Source organism: Mobula hypostoma, chromosome 5 (assembly GCF_963921235.1).
Source record: "Mobula hypostoma chromosome 5, sMobHyp1.1, whole genome shotgun sequence".
Classification (NCBI taxonomy): Eukaryota; Metazoa; Chordata; class Chondrichthyes; order Myliobatiformes; family Myliobatidae; genus Mobula; species Mobula hypostoma.
Genome location: NC_086101.1, coordinates 75,577,623 through 75,594,058, shown reverse-complemented (window position 1 = coordinate 75,594,058; position 16,436 = coordinate 75,577,623). Strand labels below are relative to the sequence as shown.

The 16,436-nt window shown below is 40.0% G+C and overlaps 1 protein-coding gene across 4 annotated transcripts in view; it reads left to right on the top strand.

The window, feature by feature from the left end:
* The window catches only part of rif1 (replication timing regulatory factor 1), a 94,019-nt gene that overhangs the window by 16,433 nt on the left and 61,150 nt on the right, over window positions 1-16,436 (top strand). For all 4 annotated transcript variants that reach the window (XM_063048573.1, XM_063048571.1, XM_063048575.1 and 1 more), the window contains exons 2-10: window positions 2,713-2,841; window positions 4,787-4,865; window positions 7,406-7,502; window positions 8,138-8,268; window positions 9,044-9,135; window positions 11,287-11,476; window positions 13,725-13,817; window positions 14,272-14,410; window positions 15,837-15,988. In XM_063048573.1, the coding sequence (XP_062904643.1) occupies window positions 2,729-2,841; window positions 4,787-4,865; window positions 7,406-7,502; window positions 8,138-8,268; window positions 9,044-9,135; window positions 11,287-11,476; window positions 13,725-13,817; window positions 14,272-14,410; window positions 15,837-15,988 (1,086 nt within the window). In that variant the 5' untranslated portion in view covers window positions 2,713-2,728. The remainder of the gene's footprint in view (window positions 1-2,712; window positions 2,842-4,786; window positions 4,866-7,405; window positions 7,503-8,137; window positions 8,269-9,043; window positions 9,136-11,286; window positions 11,477-13,724; window positions 13,818-14,271; window positions 14,411-15,836; window positions 15,989-16,436) is intronic.

The window sequence follows — 16,436 nt, the reverse complement described above, 5'->3', positions numbered from 1 at the left end:
TGAAACATTGACTGTTTCATCTTTTCCATAGATGCTGTCTGGCCTGCTGAAATTTTCCAGGCCATTGGATGTTGCTCCTGTTAATACCCTGAAACACTTATAATAGTTTTATTTTTACTTTCTCTGTGAATTTACCCAGAAAATGTGTCTCCAATGAGTTTGAAGAAAGTGTGCAAAATTATACCCTGGCATATTTGGAGGGAGTGAAGTAAAGAAATTAGTGAAACATACAGAATACTGGAGGAACTCAGCAGGCCAGGCAGCATCTAGGAACTCTTTTCCTAAATGCTGCCTGGCCTGCTGAGTTCCTGCAGCATTTTGTGTGTGTTACTCAGGTTTCCAGTATCTGCAGGTTTTCTCTTGTTTGTAAAGGGTTCAGTAAGCTGAATACCAAAGAATCTGAAAATGGGTTATTGGAGTTTTTATTTTAGTATAATTACAATAAAGATATCTAGAGTTACCTTTAAAGAAGCACCTTGCTCTATATGGGCTCCTCTCATTTCTATTTCAGTCTCATTTTACCCTTTTACCCTTTTTTTTAATTGTAACTTGCAGAAATTTTTAATGTCTTGCACAGCACTGCTGCTAATTAACAGATCTCATGACTTTGCCAGTGACAATAAATCTGATTCTGATTCATTGAGAGACAATTTTAAAGATGGTAGTTTTAACAATAAAGAGCAAATTAGTATTTTTACTGCCTCATATTTATTGCATGAATCCCATCTCTTAATTCTGATAAATGTTCAGGCATTTAATATTCACTGTGAATGTTTAGCCCTTAAAAAGATTAATGTCCCATAATTTACTCTGTCGGTCTTTGCTTGTGTACTAGGAGCAAAAATTTATTATTTTTCTTGAATCTTTGATTCTGATTGCACTACATTCTCTCTAATCTTAATGAATTTTATTTTAACGTAGTATTTTTTTGTCATTGAGTGACAGAATTATGCAGCATAGTAGCAAGTGCGTTTGCTCAACGATTTTGGTATACTGTTCCATGTCAGTCTCCTGCCTTTTGCGTGTTGAGAATATAAAAATTGGAAAATCATTTTGCATCTGTTTAAAACTTCGATTAGGCACCGTTCACCAGGATGTTGCCTGGATTAGCTACACTGTGAGATTGGGCAAACTTGGATTGTTTTCTCTGGAGTGTTGAAGGCTCAGGGGAAGTGAAGCATAGGTAGGATATGCAATCTCTCTTTCCAGGATGGCAATGTCAAATACTAGAGGGTAGAGCTTTATGGTGAAAGGGGAAAAGAAATCTTCAAGGCAACTTTTCTACATAGTGTTGAGTGTTCTGGTTTAAGATATTGCTGGGCTTCACCAGCATCTACTTATTGTTGGCAAATAAATTTGACTCAATACTTCATTAGTGACATTTTTCTGGTTTAAATTTATGGTAAATGATTACTGCATACAATGTGGAGGTGAGCAAAGGTGAAGTGGAGTTGAGGGTCAAAGCAAGCTGGTGTGATGTGAGGTTAAGGGAGATTTAAGATGAACGGAGCTGAGGTAGAATTGAGGGCCATCAATCTAAGCGCCAGGCTGATGTGGAAAGATCAGGTATGGGCGGAAATGTGACAGCAGATCTAGGCCCAGAGCAATATTGAAGCAACGGAGCCTGGATCCTAGAGTGAGGAACGACCTGATGTTTGGACGATTTAAACACCAGGTCAGATGGATTGAAAAGGCAAGGTGTTAAGCCTAGAGGGGAGGATTGGGACAGTTGTGTTTGCTCCTCTGTGGTGTTTACTCAGTTCTGTGTTGAACTGAAGCTGTGGCCTGCTCCAGGTTTTGTGACTGGGTTCACCTTGTTCTGGATGCTGTTTGCTCACTTTTATTGTTTGCATGATTTTGTTTTTTCCTCTCTGCACATTGGGTGTTTGGTCATCTTTTTTAATGGGTTCCATTGGGTTTCTTTGTTATGTGGCTGCCTGTAAGGAGACAAATCTCAAGTTCGTATTATATATACATACTTTGGTAGTAAATGTACTTTGAACTCTGAAGTGCCTGGAATTTGCTGCCTGGGGAAGTGGCAGAAACTGAAGGAGTAACAATGTTTGAGGCATTTGGGCGTGAGCAGACAGGAAGCGGTGGGGGGGTACAGTGTATAGGCAACGTGCAGGCAGCCTGCCCCTGTGCTATACAGTTCGGTTTTCCCTCAATGATCCCTCCGTGTCCTTTCCATTCATCCTGTGCTTAATGTAAAACTTGCACTCAGCAAAAATAGTCTTGAATTCCCTCACTGGGTAGACTAATGTGTTTGTTTCCTCCTAAGTCAAAACATCCAAGGTAGGGGCTGAGATAGGAGCCATACAGTTGAATGCATATATACCCATGAAGTTTACTGATAGTTAAAGGTATTTGTTCAAATGATTTAAATACCTTTATCTTGCTTTCATTCTGCGTTTATCATAATCAGAGTCACATTATCTGCTTGAAGTGATTCTGGTTGCCTCAGATCTACAGTTTAAGGGATGTAATACGATTCTGTTTAGTTTTTAGTGGTATTGTGAAACCTTTATTGCCTTCCCCCTTTTCAGTCCTGAAGAAGGGTTATCAATTGCTTATTCATTTCTATAGATGCTGCCTGACCTGCTGAGTTCGGATTTGATGATGATCTTAATCAACAGGTTTTTTTGAGAAGGAATTAAGAATGTCAAATTGAAACTAAGGATAGTTTTGACTGACTTTGTTTCATTCCCCCAGAGTTCTGAGCACCAGAATGATGGCTGCTGTTCATCCAGCCGCTTCTGGCTTGTTACCACTGTTGGCGACCTTGGAAGACTCCTCTGTATCATCTACAGAGCAGGTTGATGCCTACCTTACCATATCCAGGTCAGTAGAAGTAATAGTCAGCAATTTGAAAAAGGTGACGTGTCTCCGAAGATAAGATGACCCTTTTTGTCTGATATGGCAGTTTTTAGTTTCTTTTGAAGTTTACAGTATTTAAAGATTCTGTTGTTTCTTGCTACAACATTGAGGGCACCTAATAGATTACATTTTATCAAAATTAGGTGTGTATATATTTTAATTTTGTCCAGTCAGTTACCTAGTTTGTAGAACAGTACAGCACAAAATGGGCCCTTCAGCTCATGAGGTTGTGTTGACCTATATAAACCTACTTCATCCTTCCTGATACTTCTGGCAGGATGGCACTGATGAGACATGGCGGCATTTTGCGGGGAGCAAGCAAAACTAGATATTCTATTAAATATTTTTTCTGGACTATGATTGCTGCAGTCTGCAGCCTGTCGTCCTACTGAAGGGTCTCGTCCGGAAACATCGACTGTTTTTTTTTTCCATAGGTGCTGCCTGGCCTGTTAAGTTCCTCCATTTAGTGTGTTTTGCTTGGACTTCTAGCATCTGCAGATTTTCTTGAGTTTGCAGCCTGTAATTGTCCTTTGGGAGTTGTGCTAAACAGAGGTTTAGCAGACTTGAGGACCAAGCCAGGTTAAGGTGTCAAAGCGGAAGCGATGGATGAACCGCTGTTCAGCTCACTACTCTGTGAGCCTTTACTCGCCCCAGCTGTGAACTGACTCAGCAGTCATTGGCACTCACCGCAGTGCTGGACCTGGCTCTGTGGATGTGGGCTCACTTTTGGGGGCTGTACAGTCCATGTTCTTTCTGTTATTTGTCTCCTTTTTAATATTTGCACAATCTGTTTTTTTTTACTTTTAGACATTGAATGTTTGATCTTTGTGGGTTTTTTCATGGATTCTTTTTTTTTGTGTTTTGTGGCTGCTTGCAAGAAGATGAACCTCAAGGTTATGTATGGTATGCATACTTTGATAATAAATGTACTTTGAACACAGCCCACAATCCTCCCTTTTGCTTGCATCATATGCCAAGATAAGAATCTCTTAAATCTCCTTCCACCACCACCCCTCGCAGTGTGTTTCAGGCACTTGCCAGTCTCTGTGTGAAGCTACCTCCAACATCTCCCTAAACTCCCCTCCGCCTGCTTTAAATGGATGTCCCTCTGATGTAGAGGAGGCTGCACTGGGGAGCACTGGGTACAGTGGATGACCCGACAGATTTGCAAGTGAGGGGTTGCCTCACCTTGAAGGAGTGTGGGGCCCTGAACGGTGGTGAGGGAAGAGGTATAAGGGAAAATGTTGCACTTCTACTGCTTGTAGGTAAGTGCCAGGAGGGAGATAGTTGACCTGAACACTGATTTCTCTAACTTCTAGTAATTTCTCCCCCCTTCCCTTTCTTTTTCCATTTCCCCATTCTTGCTCCCCTCCTACCCCTTTTCTTTGCCACACCTCCCTATCCCATCTCTCTGGTGCCTCTCCTCCTTCCCTTTCTTCCATGCTGCACTCTCCTTTTCTATCAGAATCCTTCAACCCTTTACTTCTTCCACCTATCACTTTCCAGTTTCTCACTTCATCCCTCCTCCTCACCTTGTCTCACCTATTACCTGCCAGCTTCCCTTCCCACTCCCTAACTTTTTATTCTGGCTTCCTCCTGTTTCAGAACCGATTAAGGGTCTTGGCTGGAAACATGGACTGTTTATTCACTTCCATGGATGCTGTCTGACCTGCTGAGTTTCTCTAACATTTTGTGTTGCTTTGGAATTACAGCATTTACAGAAACTCTCGTGTTTATGGAAACGCTTAACAGCTTAGGGAGCATCTGTGCATAGCGAAACATTGTTAACATTCAGGATGAAAACCATATTTCTAGCATTTGCAATTTTTTTTTCCTCGATTTAAATCTAAAATACTTCAGCTAATCTTTGTAGAGTAACTAATCATGTTGTATTCATTCATTATTTAAGTCGCCTTAGTGGAGAAGATGGAAAGGAATTTGCGGGTGCAGTTGGCAAACAGTTTACTCGACTCTGTGACGTACTTAAAGTAAGTTTTGGTGCATCAAGGTGAGATTTTACCAAGCCGCTTTCATAGGAGTGTTGAAATTTAAGAATAATTTATTGAGTCTGTCCCCTTGCTGTTTAGTTAGCACTGATGGATCTGTTTAGTCTTGGCATGCTTTTGATTAGTCAGTCTTTCCAGAGAGATTTATTTAGCAGAGCAGGCCTTTCTGGCTCTTTAAGCACCACCACCCCAACAACCCCTGACAGCCCTGATTTACCCCTAACCTAATCACGGCACAATTTACAATGAACAGTCAACCTATCTATCTGGTACATCTTTGGACTGTGGGAGAAAACCAGAACACCCGGAGTTAACCCACGTATTCCACAGGGACAATGTACCAATTCCTTAGAGGTGATGTCAGAATTAAACTCTGCCCCGCTAACAACTACACTACAGTGGCACCATCCAAATTGTACAGGTCCCTGTGTTCCAGGAATCCAAAACCTTTCTGCCTTTACCATCTTTCTGCACTTCGCCCTATCTGCACTCACTAGTTTGTAATCCAGACTCTATTCTTTTTTTAGAGATTACTCTGCAGAGTAGGCCATCTAGCCCTTCAAGTGGCTACCTCCGATCAGCCCTAACCTCATCACGGGACAATTTACAATGACCGTTAAACCCACCCGACACGTCTTTGGGCCATGGGAGGAAACTGGAGCACCCTGAGGAAACCCACACTTCCCAATGTGAGGATGTATAGAGGCTCCTTACAGAGGATGCTGGGATTGAACCCCAAACCCTGACACCCTGAGGTGTAATGTTGTATTAACTGCTACACGACTCTGATTTGATTTTTACTATAGTTTAGATTTGACTTCAAATTGGGAGGGGATTTAGGCTGGCTTGAGCGCAGTCTGACCCAATACTTCTGCTAGTCTTTGTCATATTAATCCACAGCATGTCTAATTGTAAGCAATTTGAAAGTGAGTTAAATCTTATCTGTTAAAAATATTAATTGTTACTAAATTAAGAACATAATGCATAGACTTTGTGTGTCTTTTATTTTTTGTTTCTTTAAAACAACTTTGAAATGAATGGAATTGTGCTCAAGATGGGTGAAATGTGACCATGTATAAGTTTATTTGCCCCTAATTTGTGAGTCCAGTAACAAAATGTATCTCAGCTTAAGCATTGTTGCTACAGTATGCAAGTGTGGAAATCTGTAATGTGCTGACTCAAGCACTGGAAACTTGCACAACCACCAGCGAGCTGTCAGCACCATCTGGCCTCTTGCGGTGAAAGAATTCACTTCTTTGCTAATTGCTTTCATTTAGAAAGTGGAAAACTAAATTAACTAGGAACACTAGAATAAGTTGTTTATTCTTAGCCTTCAGTAATTGCAAGCTCTTTGAAAGGCTCCTATCCCTGGGTTGGGGTAATATGTTTCATTTTTGTATGTAGATTCCTTTCTGATAACTTGGACATAGCTAGCAGAGGGTGGTTAGTGGAATTGTAACTACGTAAGATAAATTGTATATTTGTTTTTGATATTTGCATTTCTGATGAAGTAGTTGTTGGAAAAGTGTGAAGCATATGAACCCATCGGTCTTTCCCTTGGTCCATTTATTAATTTGAATGATTTGCCAGACAACTCATGGATTAATTTTCCTTATGTGTGGGGTACCTTGAATGATGAGCAGTATTGCAGTTTTCTTGCTGATAAGCAATTGCTGGTGAGTAATTTGAGAGCCATTCACAGCATGTGTTATGCTGCAGAATGATGCAAATGCCCCAAAAACCTACCATCCTCCTGTTAGTTAACTTGAAAACTCTCATCATTAATTAGTTCAAGAAAATGCTCCGAGTGGAAAAAGCACATGTCATTTGAATTAACAGCAAGTGCAATTGCTGCTCCTCTGAAGCTTGGTTGGCCACATAATAAGATTGTAACTTCAGCTTGACTCTTGAATCTCTTTCATCCCCCTTGCTATCTATCTGTCGTCCCTTTAAAACTATACAGACTGGTGAGCAGGAGTCCTACAGACTCATGGAAAAAAAAGATTTGCTTTCTTAAAAGAGTGACCCTTACTTTAAAATGGTTGTCTTCATTTCTAAAATATTCCACTAAAGCATGAATTCCCAACATTTTTTTAATGCCATGGACCAATACCATTAAGGGGTTTGTGGACCCCAAGTTGGGAACTCCTCCGCTAAAGGAACCATACCTCTTTGTCACGGCCCTATTGGAACTCATTTCAGTCAAGTTGCCTTATGCTCTTAATCACAGTGGAGTTGCTTGTGGAGTGATCTGGCCTTGTTTTTACAAACATTGGTTGGAGTAGATGGAACATAATGTGTGATGGTTATCTGACTAGAAATTATCTGATAACACTGCTCTAGGTTGTAATTTTTATGCTTCTCTTGGAGTAAATACTTGCTGATATTACCGATTTTGTTTTTCTCTCTTTCTCTCTATCTATAATAATAGCTTCGTGACTCCATTTTTTAATATGTTGTGCCATTTTACTTAAAAGCCTACTTGTTGATCATGAAATTTCATTTTCTCTTTGTTCATGAAGGGTCATCTTTCCAATTTGGATTTGGAACTTTGTAATGCTGCGCTACAGGCCTTGGGATTTTGTGTCTTTCACAGTAGTATTAGTGCTGCGTTGTCAGGTACCTCTCAATTGCAGCTGTCTTTGTGCGAGTGTTTTACAACAGTTTAATGTGTTTTCTGATCAATTGAGATTTATCATCATAATGTGCCATATCATAATACGTGGGTGATCATGTCCTATCCATGACCATGATTGTTCTTGGCAAATTTTTCTACAGAAGTGGTGTGCCATTGCCTACTTCTGAGCAGTGTCTTAGAAGGCAGGTGATGCCAGCCATTATCAATACTCTACAGAGATTGTTTGCCTGGCATCAGTTGTCACATAACCAGGATTTGTCATATGCACCAGCTGCTCATATGACCATCCACCACCTGCTCCCATGGTTTCTCGTGATGCTGAAGGGGGGTGGGGGGTGGTTGGTGGGGTGCTGAGCAGGTACTACACCTTGCCCAAGGGTGACCTACAGACTAGCGGAGGGAAGGATCACTTTACTCCTTTGGTAGAGACATATCTCTACCCCGACACCCAGTGAGATTTATATTTTTGTTTAATTGTGTAAATTATCCAATAGTATAACTGCCTTATGCAGATCCCATTCACTTGTTCTGAATTTCCTAGTGTAGTGACAATCTGGCCATACATTTTATTGTAGTATTTAACATTAGAATACCCTCTTTTCTGTTTCCCCTGCAGCACCTGAAGCTAAACAGTTGCTTTTGACACTCTGTGACATTGCAGTCACCTCAACCGATAAGAATACGTGTACAAGGGCACTTTGGGTAATGGCTAAGCAGACCTTTAGTCCTGAAGTCGTTGAAAAAGAGGTGAGTTTTACAATGTAAACATCTTTGAATTTTTCTATTTATTTAATTAAACCAAAACAAAATACACCATCCGGACTTGGGGTATGCAAGGATTGTAGATCTGAAATATAGGGAGGAGGGGGATTATCTGCTGAAGGATCTCAGCAGGTTGAGCAGCATTTATGGGGGTTAAGAGGGAATGAATTGTCAAAAGCCTGCATCAGGACACAGCGGAGAGGTCAGATCCTCATTATAAAGACGAGAGAGGGTGGGATGAAATGATTTGTCGGTGACAAGTTTTTATGCTTGAAATACGATTCTCATAGCAAGTTTGTTGCTTTTACAAAAGAAATTGTTCAACTGGTTCACACCAGCATTATGACTCGGCTAGCTCCATCATGGGCACAGCCATCCCCATCATTGAGGACATTGTCAAGAGACAGTGCCTTAAGAAGGTAGCATCCATCATAAAGGACTCTCTCTCAATCAGGGACTTGTCCTCGTCTTGGTACTAATATCCAGAATGAGATACAGGATCCTGGAGACTCGTACTCAATTACTTCTTCCCCCTCTACCATCAGATTTCTGAATAGTCCTTCTTATTTTGCACAGTATTTGTTTTTCTAATCTGTAGAATCTTCTACCCCGTACTGCTGCAAAACAGCAAATTTCAAATCATATGTCAATGATCATGATTGATTCTGATTGTATGAATTAAATCTCCATGTTTCAGTTTGAGTATTTGATTAAAAGTAGTTCACTTTAAAATGTGTGCATTATACTTTGGTATATTTAGGTTCCAAAAATACTTTCAGCAGTGGAAACAATATTTACTAGAGATCAGCAGTCAGTGGTTGTTGAACATGAAGCACTAAATCTTATTGTGAGGTAAGTGTGGGGCCAAAGTGACATTGTGTTCAGGTTTTGAAATGTATCTTGCAAAGTAAAGACATTAAATTGTCAATATGGAAGACTTAGTTTAAGATGCAATTCATCAGTATTGTGATTCTAGTAAAAATGTGTACACATTTAACCATAAGGCATGGAGCACCATTCCATTGTGGCTGATTTATTATCCCTCCCACTGTCATTCTCCTTCCCTGCCCCCATAAACCTTTGCCCTTAGTTATCAAGAACCACTTCAAATATACCAAATGACTGGGCCTTCACAGCTGTCTGTGATAATGAATTTCACAGATTTGCCACTCTGACTAAAGAAATTCCAATCCAGAGTGGTCTCACTTTTCCCAGGAGAAGTGAAACTAGGTCCAGTGCTAGTCTGGACTGACTGGTTGTGAAGATCAGATGGTTTCTTCAGTCCCAATTGTCCAATTGCCATTGTACATTGCTGTTGGGTGGATGCTTAGTAAATAGAGACACAAACAAAACAGCAACATTGTGATTTGATACACCATTGCTTTATTCACCTAGTACAGTGGGAAAAGTGAATATTAAAATTTCCATAGGTTAAGTTACTTGCCATTTAGCATAAAATATCACAAGGAGTACATGTTCAACAGACAGACAGAATACTTGAGGAACTTAAGTCAGACAGCATCTATGGGGGGGAACAAACAGTTGAGATTTTGGGCCAAAGCCACCAGGAAGGGGGCAAAAAGCTAGACTGATTGTAAATTCAGATTTCATGATTGTATGTTTAGACTTTCAAACTTGTAAAGAAGACATTAGGTTTAAGATTGACAGTGACAGAATTTTGCAGTCTCTTTGGCTGAAAGAAGTGTTAGCATCATCTGATTTTCTGTTGAAAATTCCTCAGTTGAGGAGCATTGGGAATAGTCAATTATGAAATATTAAGATTGCAAAATCATTCCTGCATAAACTTTGCAGTTATATTGTGTGAGGGGGAAATTTATAATCATGTCACCATTAAGAAAGTTAACCTTGCACATCCACGTTGTGCAAAATTCTAACTTGCAGAATAAGTTTGTTTTTTTTAAAATACTAGTGGTAGGATCCTACTACTAAACATCTTTACTTCTCTTCCCCACCCCTCCTGGCACTTATTCCTGCAAGTGGACTAAATGCTACACCTGCTCACGCACCTCCTCCATTCAGGGCCCCAAACAGTCCTTCCAGCTGAGGCAACACTCACAAGTGAATCTGTTGGAGTTGTCTATCATGTCTGGTGCTTCTGATGCAGCCTCCTCTAAACAATGAGACCGATCATAAATAAGGGGAGTACTTCAAACACTTCCACATCATCGGCCACGAGCGGGGTTTCTGTTCTGACATGTCGATCTGTGGCCTTCTCTTGTGCCAAGATGTTGCCACTCCCAGGGTGAAGGAGTAGCACCTTGTATTCCATCTGAGTAGGCTCCAACACGATGGTAAACAACTTTCTCTTCCTCCCACTTCCTCTTTACCTCACCTGACCTTTTACCTATTCTTACTTGCCGTTTTATTTTCTCTTTCCTCTGGGTGCCTCCCCCTGCACCACCCATCTCCCATGGTCCACACTCCTCTCCTGTCAGATTCCTTCTCCAGCCCTTGACCTTTCACACCCACCTGGCTTCACCTATCACCTAGCGAGTCTCCTTCCTCTCCCCACAATTTTTTAAAAAAGTTACAGCACTTCCCCCATTCTTCTCAATCCTGGTGAAGGGACTCAGCCCGAAACATTGTCTGTTTATTCATTTCCGTAGATGCTGTCTGACCTACTGAGTTCCTCCAGTGTTTTTGTGTATGTTGCTCTGGATTTCCAGCATGTGCAGAATTTCTAGTGCTTGGGTGGCTTGATAGTATTAATATCATTTATAAGATTTTGATCACAATTGTACTTTTTCCAAATGATCTTGATATTTAATGTTTTGTAGGCTCTTTAATTGTATTTGACAAGTTTATATCTTGAATCTTAATTAGTAGCTAAATGGGCCACAGAGTTTTCAATAGCTTAATACAATCAGTGTGGAATATCTGTAAAGATGAAATATTTCCTTTGTTAGATGAATCCTATGCTGTTCACACAACAAAGTAAAAGAGATGGCACTGTTCTGAAACGTTGCTTGTTTTGCTTTAAAGGCTTTTGGAGCAGACGCCTGAACAAATGGGACAGCACGCTGTTCAATGGGTCAAGTTGCTACTTCCTCTCGTCGTTCATTCTGCTCCCAAGGTTCGGTTGCGGGCAGCAACAGCGTTGGAATTGGGGCTACCGCTTCTGCTCCAAAAGCAGCAGGAGGTGGCAGTTGTAACTGAGCCGTTAATGATGTCAGTAAGTATGATACCAGACAGTTTTTTGTATCACAGGAAGAGTCAAATTGTGGTTTCCATGTAGAATATGATCGATGTCATCTTTCAGTGACATTTTGTTGTGTGTAGTGCCAACACCACAGCATTTTCCTAATACATGTAAATGTATATGGCAAATAAAGTTGATTCTTGATATTATACAGGGTAGCCCAGAATATCTGGTTAACAACAACTTACCCCCGCCCCCAAGGCTAAATCAAAGCATGATAACTTTAACCCTCAGCCACTTAAAATCCAGCTTCTGAGCTTCATTCTGGAGCCCTGGCAACTTAATCCCCAGGGCATTGCGCAAACCACCATAGTAACGTGACATTATTACTGCTCGGGCCATCGGAGTTCAGAGTTTAATTCTGAAGTTGCCTGTAGGGAGTCTCTACGTCCTCCCTGTGGAATGCATGAGTTTTCTCTGGGTGCTCCAGTTTCCTCCTAGTCTAAAGATATACTGATTGGTCATTGTAAATTGTCTCATGATTGGGCTAGGGCTAAATCAGGAATTGCAGAGTGGTGCGGATCGAAAGGCCAGTGGGGCCTATTCTGATGATGTCAGTGCCTATTCCAACAATGACAAATGACAGATAGCAACTGGACCGAACACAGTGATGTGAATTTCATCAGTGAACCAAAAGTTGAAATTCAGATCATTGTGTTCAGTCAAGTTGCTATTTTTTTGGTCTGCAGTGATACTGCTGTTTTATTTAAAATACTGAGACACAGGGGCATGACTCTTGTCAACTATTATTCAGTAGTAATCCTGGGTTCTAGTCCTGAGCATGTAATCTGAATTGCCAAGTGCAGTATAGTTACATGCTGCATTATTACTTCTCACAATTTATTCCTCAAACTGAGTGACCATATTCCATCTCTATTTGATCAAAAGTAGTATTTCAATTGGCAAGTCATTCTCGTGTGTCTTGACCAATATCTGTCCTTTGTCCTTTGATCTTGTATATTTAAAATTAAAATAAAAAGGCAACGTAAAATATCATATTACTGAGAGGATGATGAAACTTCACTCCATGGTGGAAGCTAACTTTCATTGTTTAGACCAGCCAGTGAGATCAGGAAAATACTGAGACTACTGGAAACTACGGGACTAGGTGCTTCCCAGCTGTAGTACTGAAGACTTGACCAGCTGTCATTGGCAAAGCTGTTCCAGAGCAGTTACATTACCATCTCCTCAAACAGAATTTACTTAGTAATTGCTTGCCAATTTTCAATTTGGGTTTTGTCAGGACCTTGAGGTTCCAGATTGCATCATAGCCTTTGTAGAAACATGGCCAATTCTAAAGGCAATGTGAACCATGATGGACTTTTCCTATCATGGCAGTATTTAACTGAGTGTAGCAACCAGAGGTAAATACTCACATTGGAGAAAGCCAAATTGCGTCAAGGGGAGTTGCAGCACTGCGGACCATCTGTAAGCCAGGATCTGATGAAATGCCCTAAGGATAATTGAAGAAATGTTAATCAGGTGGAAATCTGATGGAGAAGGCAGATCCCCGGAGTGGTTCGGCACCAGGGTTATGCGGGAATGCTTCGGGGGGAAGGAAGATCACCCAGCCAAAGAAGAATGTTGTAGTAGGCCGCCAGGAACGAGGGGTTCATCCTGTGAAGATGATCACAGCTCACTCTGTCGGGGCCGGCTGCTGCCCCCGATATACCCCCAATAGCGGAAGATACATCAGAGGGGTCGATAGGTTGCAGCAAGTCCCAATTAACTGGTCTTTCCTTGCACAAGAGGTGTTCGTTGGTGACCAATCATCCCAGCACCAGAATATTGCTGGCAGGAGCTCCTCAGGACGCATCTTCATCTTGCGGAGGTGATGGAGTTCTTACAACTCTTAACATTTATGGATTCCCATCCCAAAATGCACGCTATTAATGGACTGGAAATGTGTCATTACTGTAGAGTCCAAATCCAAGGACTCTGACCTCAACAATGAAAGGCTACTATGGCACAAAATGATAGCTCACTTCCACCATTTCTAAGAGCAATTAGAAATGAGAAGTAGATGCTGGTCCTTCCAGTGACAGGTAACAAAGGTGAATTTAATCACTTGCTTTGTTCTTGCAGTATATAATTTTGCTTTCTATATTTTGTACTGAACAGCTGCTGCATTCAGCACAGACTGGTGCAGACATGTGCATTAATCTTCCATTTTGTACAGTATTTTAAGTGGAGTAATATTCTAAACCTCTTTTTAACTCAGAAAATTATTCCAGAGATGCAGAAGCTATTTACATCGAAAAATGAAACATATGTGCTGAAGTTGTGGCCACTCTTTGTGAAGCTTTTGGGAAAGGTAAGATTATAAGTGCCATTGCTTCTGTTTGCTTCCACTAAGAGAAATAGAATTAGAGAAAGGTGTATCAAATAATACTTTCAATTCATGTTACTAAGGATTTTCTGGTTTGTATGAAACTGTTTTATCTGTAGAGAATGTGGGTGGGATATAAAAGTTAATGTTTTGGCCTAAGCTTTTCTTACTGATATTGCAAGTTAATTTAACTACATGTTTTCCATAAAAATATTTTTAAAAAAATTTACATGTGCTAGAAATCTGAAATGGCTCATGGTGGAAATGTTCCAATAACAGCCCACTTATAGAATTTAAAAATAAAAAAAATACTATAAATCAAGAATTGTATCAGAAATTGCTAAATGATGTTTGTTAATAAAGAAATTGCCCAAGTTTTCAGAATGTTAAATTAACTTTCACTTTAGCAAAGTAATCATTTTTTCTGCTTGCTTTCAAGTCGTTGCATCGTGGAGGAAGTTTCATTAACTCTCTCCTGCATTTGGAGGAGTTGGGATTTCGTAGTGGCTCTCCAGTTGTGAAGAAAATAGCTTTCATTGCTTGGAAAAGCTTGATTGACAATTTTGCTTTAAATTCTGGTATGTAAAGACTTATTTTTTATTTTGAGGAAATGAGATTAAAAATTAAATATTCCTTGTACTTCACACGCTTTCAAACTGTAGGAAAATACAGTGGATTCTGGTTAATTGGGGTGCATCAGGACCAGTACATCTTGGCCTGATTAAGTGGCTGCCCCAAATAGTTGGAAGTTTCAAGGAAGTAGTTAAAAAGGTAGTAAAAGTCAAACTACCATTTAACTAAGTAACAAATTATGTATTTAAATGAATTGCAGAACAAATTATAAGACCTACAATATTACAACAGTATTATAAAACTGTATTAGTTCCTAATTATTGTTGACAGGAACTCATCCAATGTACCTATACATTGCAGCTTTCTTTTGATTAACTAAATGAACAAAATCAGCATGAATACATAGTGCAGATAATCGACTGTCTTTATGCAAGGCTTTCAACGATTGCATCCTCCATTTTCATTGCAGCATTCAAGATGATTGTAGAAACCTTCAAATACTTCTTAGTTTCTAACTTCACTGAAGTTGTTTCATTTTCACTCCTAGCAGTTTCCAGTATCTTCAAGCCTGAATGGAGATGACTGTTCTACTCACTCGGAAACCTCAGTGAGCAGAACAGTTCTGAATTGTCATTCTGCTTAATTTTCACCAGCTATTATTGACAAAAATCACTGCTAATTGAACAGAAACTGGTGATTATTAGAACTGTTCACTTGAAGCATGGTGTGGAATCTAACGGTCTTGCTAATGCATGAGATCAACACTAGGTAGAAACTATTTGGCAAGTCTTCTGTCCCCAGTTAAGCAGCATAGTATCCCAAATAAATAAAGGTAATACCGGCTATTTTCTTGATTAGTTTTTAAGTTTTCCCAAATAGGCAGCTTCTCTGATTAACTGATGACCCAATTACTCAGAATCCACTGTACACTATATCTGTTTTTGTGTAGCAGTTACTTTGTTTGCAGTCATTTAAGTAATACTGCTGTGCTGTCAAAAAAAATCTGATCTTGGGTTTCTGACAGTTTGCATAGCTCTTAACTAAGTTGGGCTCGGTCCCTTAAGCAGTAGCTATATGTGAGATAAATATGGATGAGAAAGGAAATTTGTCTTAGTTATAAATTCTTCCAGTTCTCCCAGTATAACATTCAGTAAGACTAGTTTTCACTTCCTCCCTGCCTTAGATTTACTTGGTATGGAGAACTTTGATAGAAGCTCTTTGTGAAAGATAATCGGAGTTGTTTGAGTGTGAGGTGCTTTTATCAGTGTCATCAATTCATTCAAACTTAGTTTCCCACTGCAACATGTGTGGTGTATAGAACAGCTTTATAAACATGAAGAAAGGCTTTCAGGAATTTATTTCTGATAATTATTTCTGTCCCTAAATCATCCTCTTCAGTAAATCCATCTTGCCTTTTTTTTTTGCTTGCAGATATCCTTTGCAGTGCAAAAAGGCTCCGTTTGCTCATGCAGCCACTGAGTTCTATTCATGTTAGGACTGAGGTTCTTGGCCTTGCCAAGCTGGAGGTGTGGTGGTATTTGGCTTTGCGGCTGGGTCCCCAATTATCTGCTAACTTTGAACAGGTAGGAAGTATCATCAAGTTGCATGCAAAGAGGGGAAATGTGCACTTTGACTCTTAAGTATTTTGGCTTTTTGATTCGAGTTCCTTTGTACTCTGCTTTTAAGTGTTTTTACCAACGCTTGTAAGTTGGCATTACCCAGAGCCTGTTCAAGTAGCTCAATGGTTTTGTATGGGGAAATGTTTACTTTGAAACCAGTTTCTTTTCTGACACAGTGGTTCTGAAACAGTTCTGCAAAATAATGACTATTATAACTTTTGTATTTGGCGGGACAGTCTAATGTGGGTTATCGTCAAATCGCTGGGCACTGAGATTTGTGCTACAATGCTCAACTATACTTCAAGAGGAATAGGTAATCTTATTTTCAGTTACTGAGATTGCAAAGTTGATCCCATTGCATCTCAGTTAATTTGGATCAGTTTTGGTTTAGCAGAAATTATTAAATTGCCCA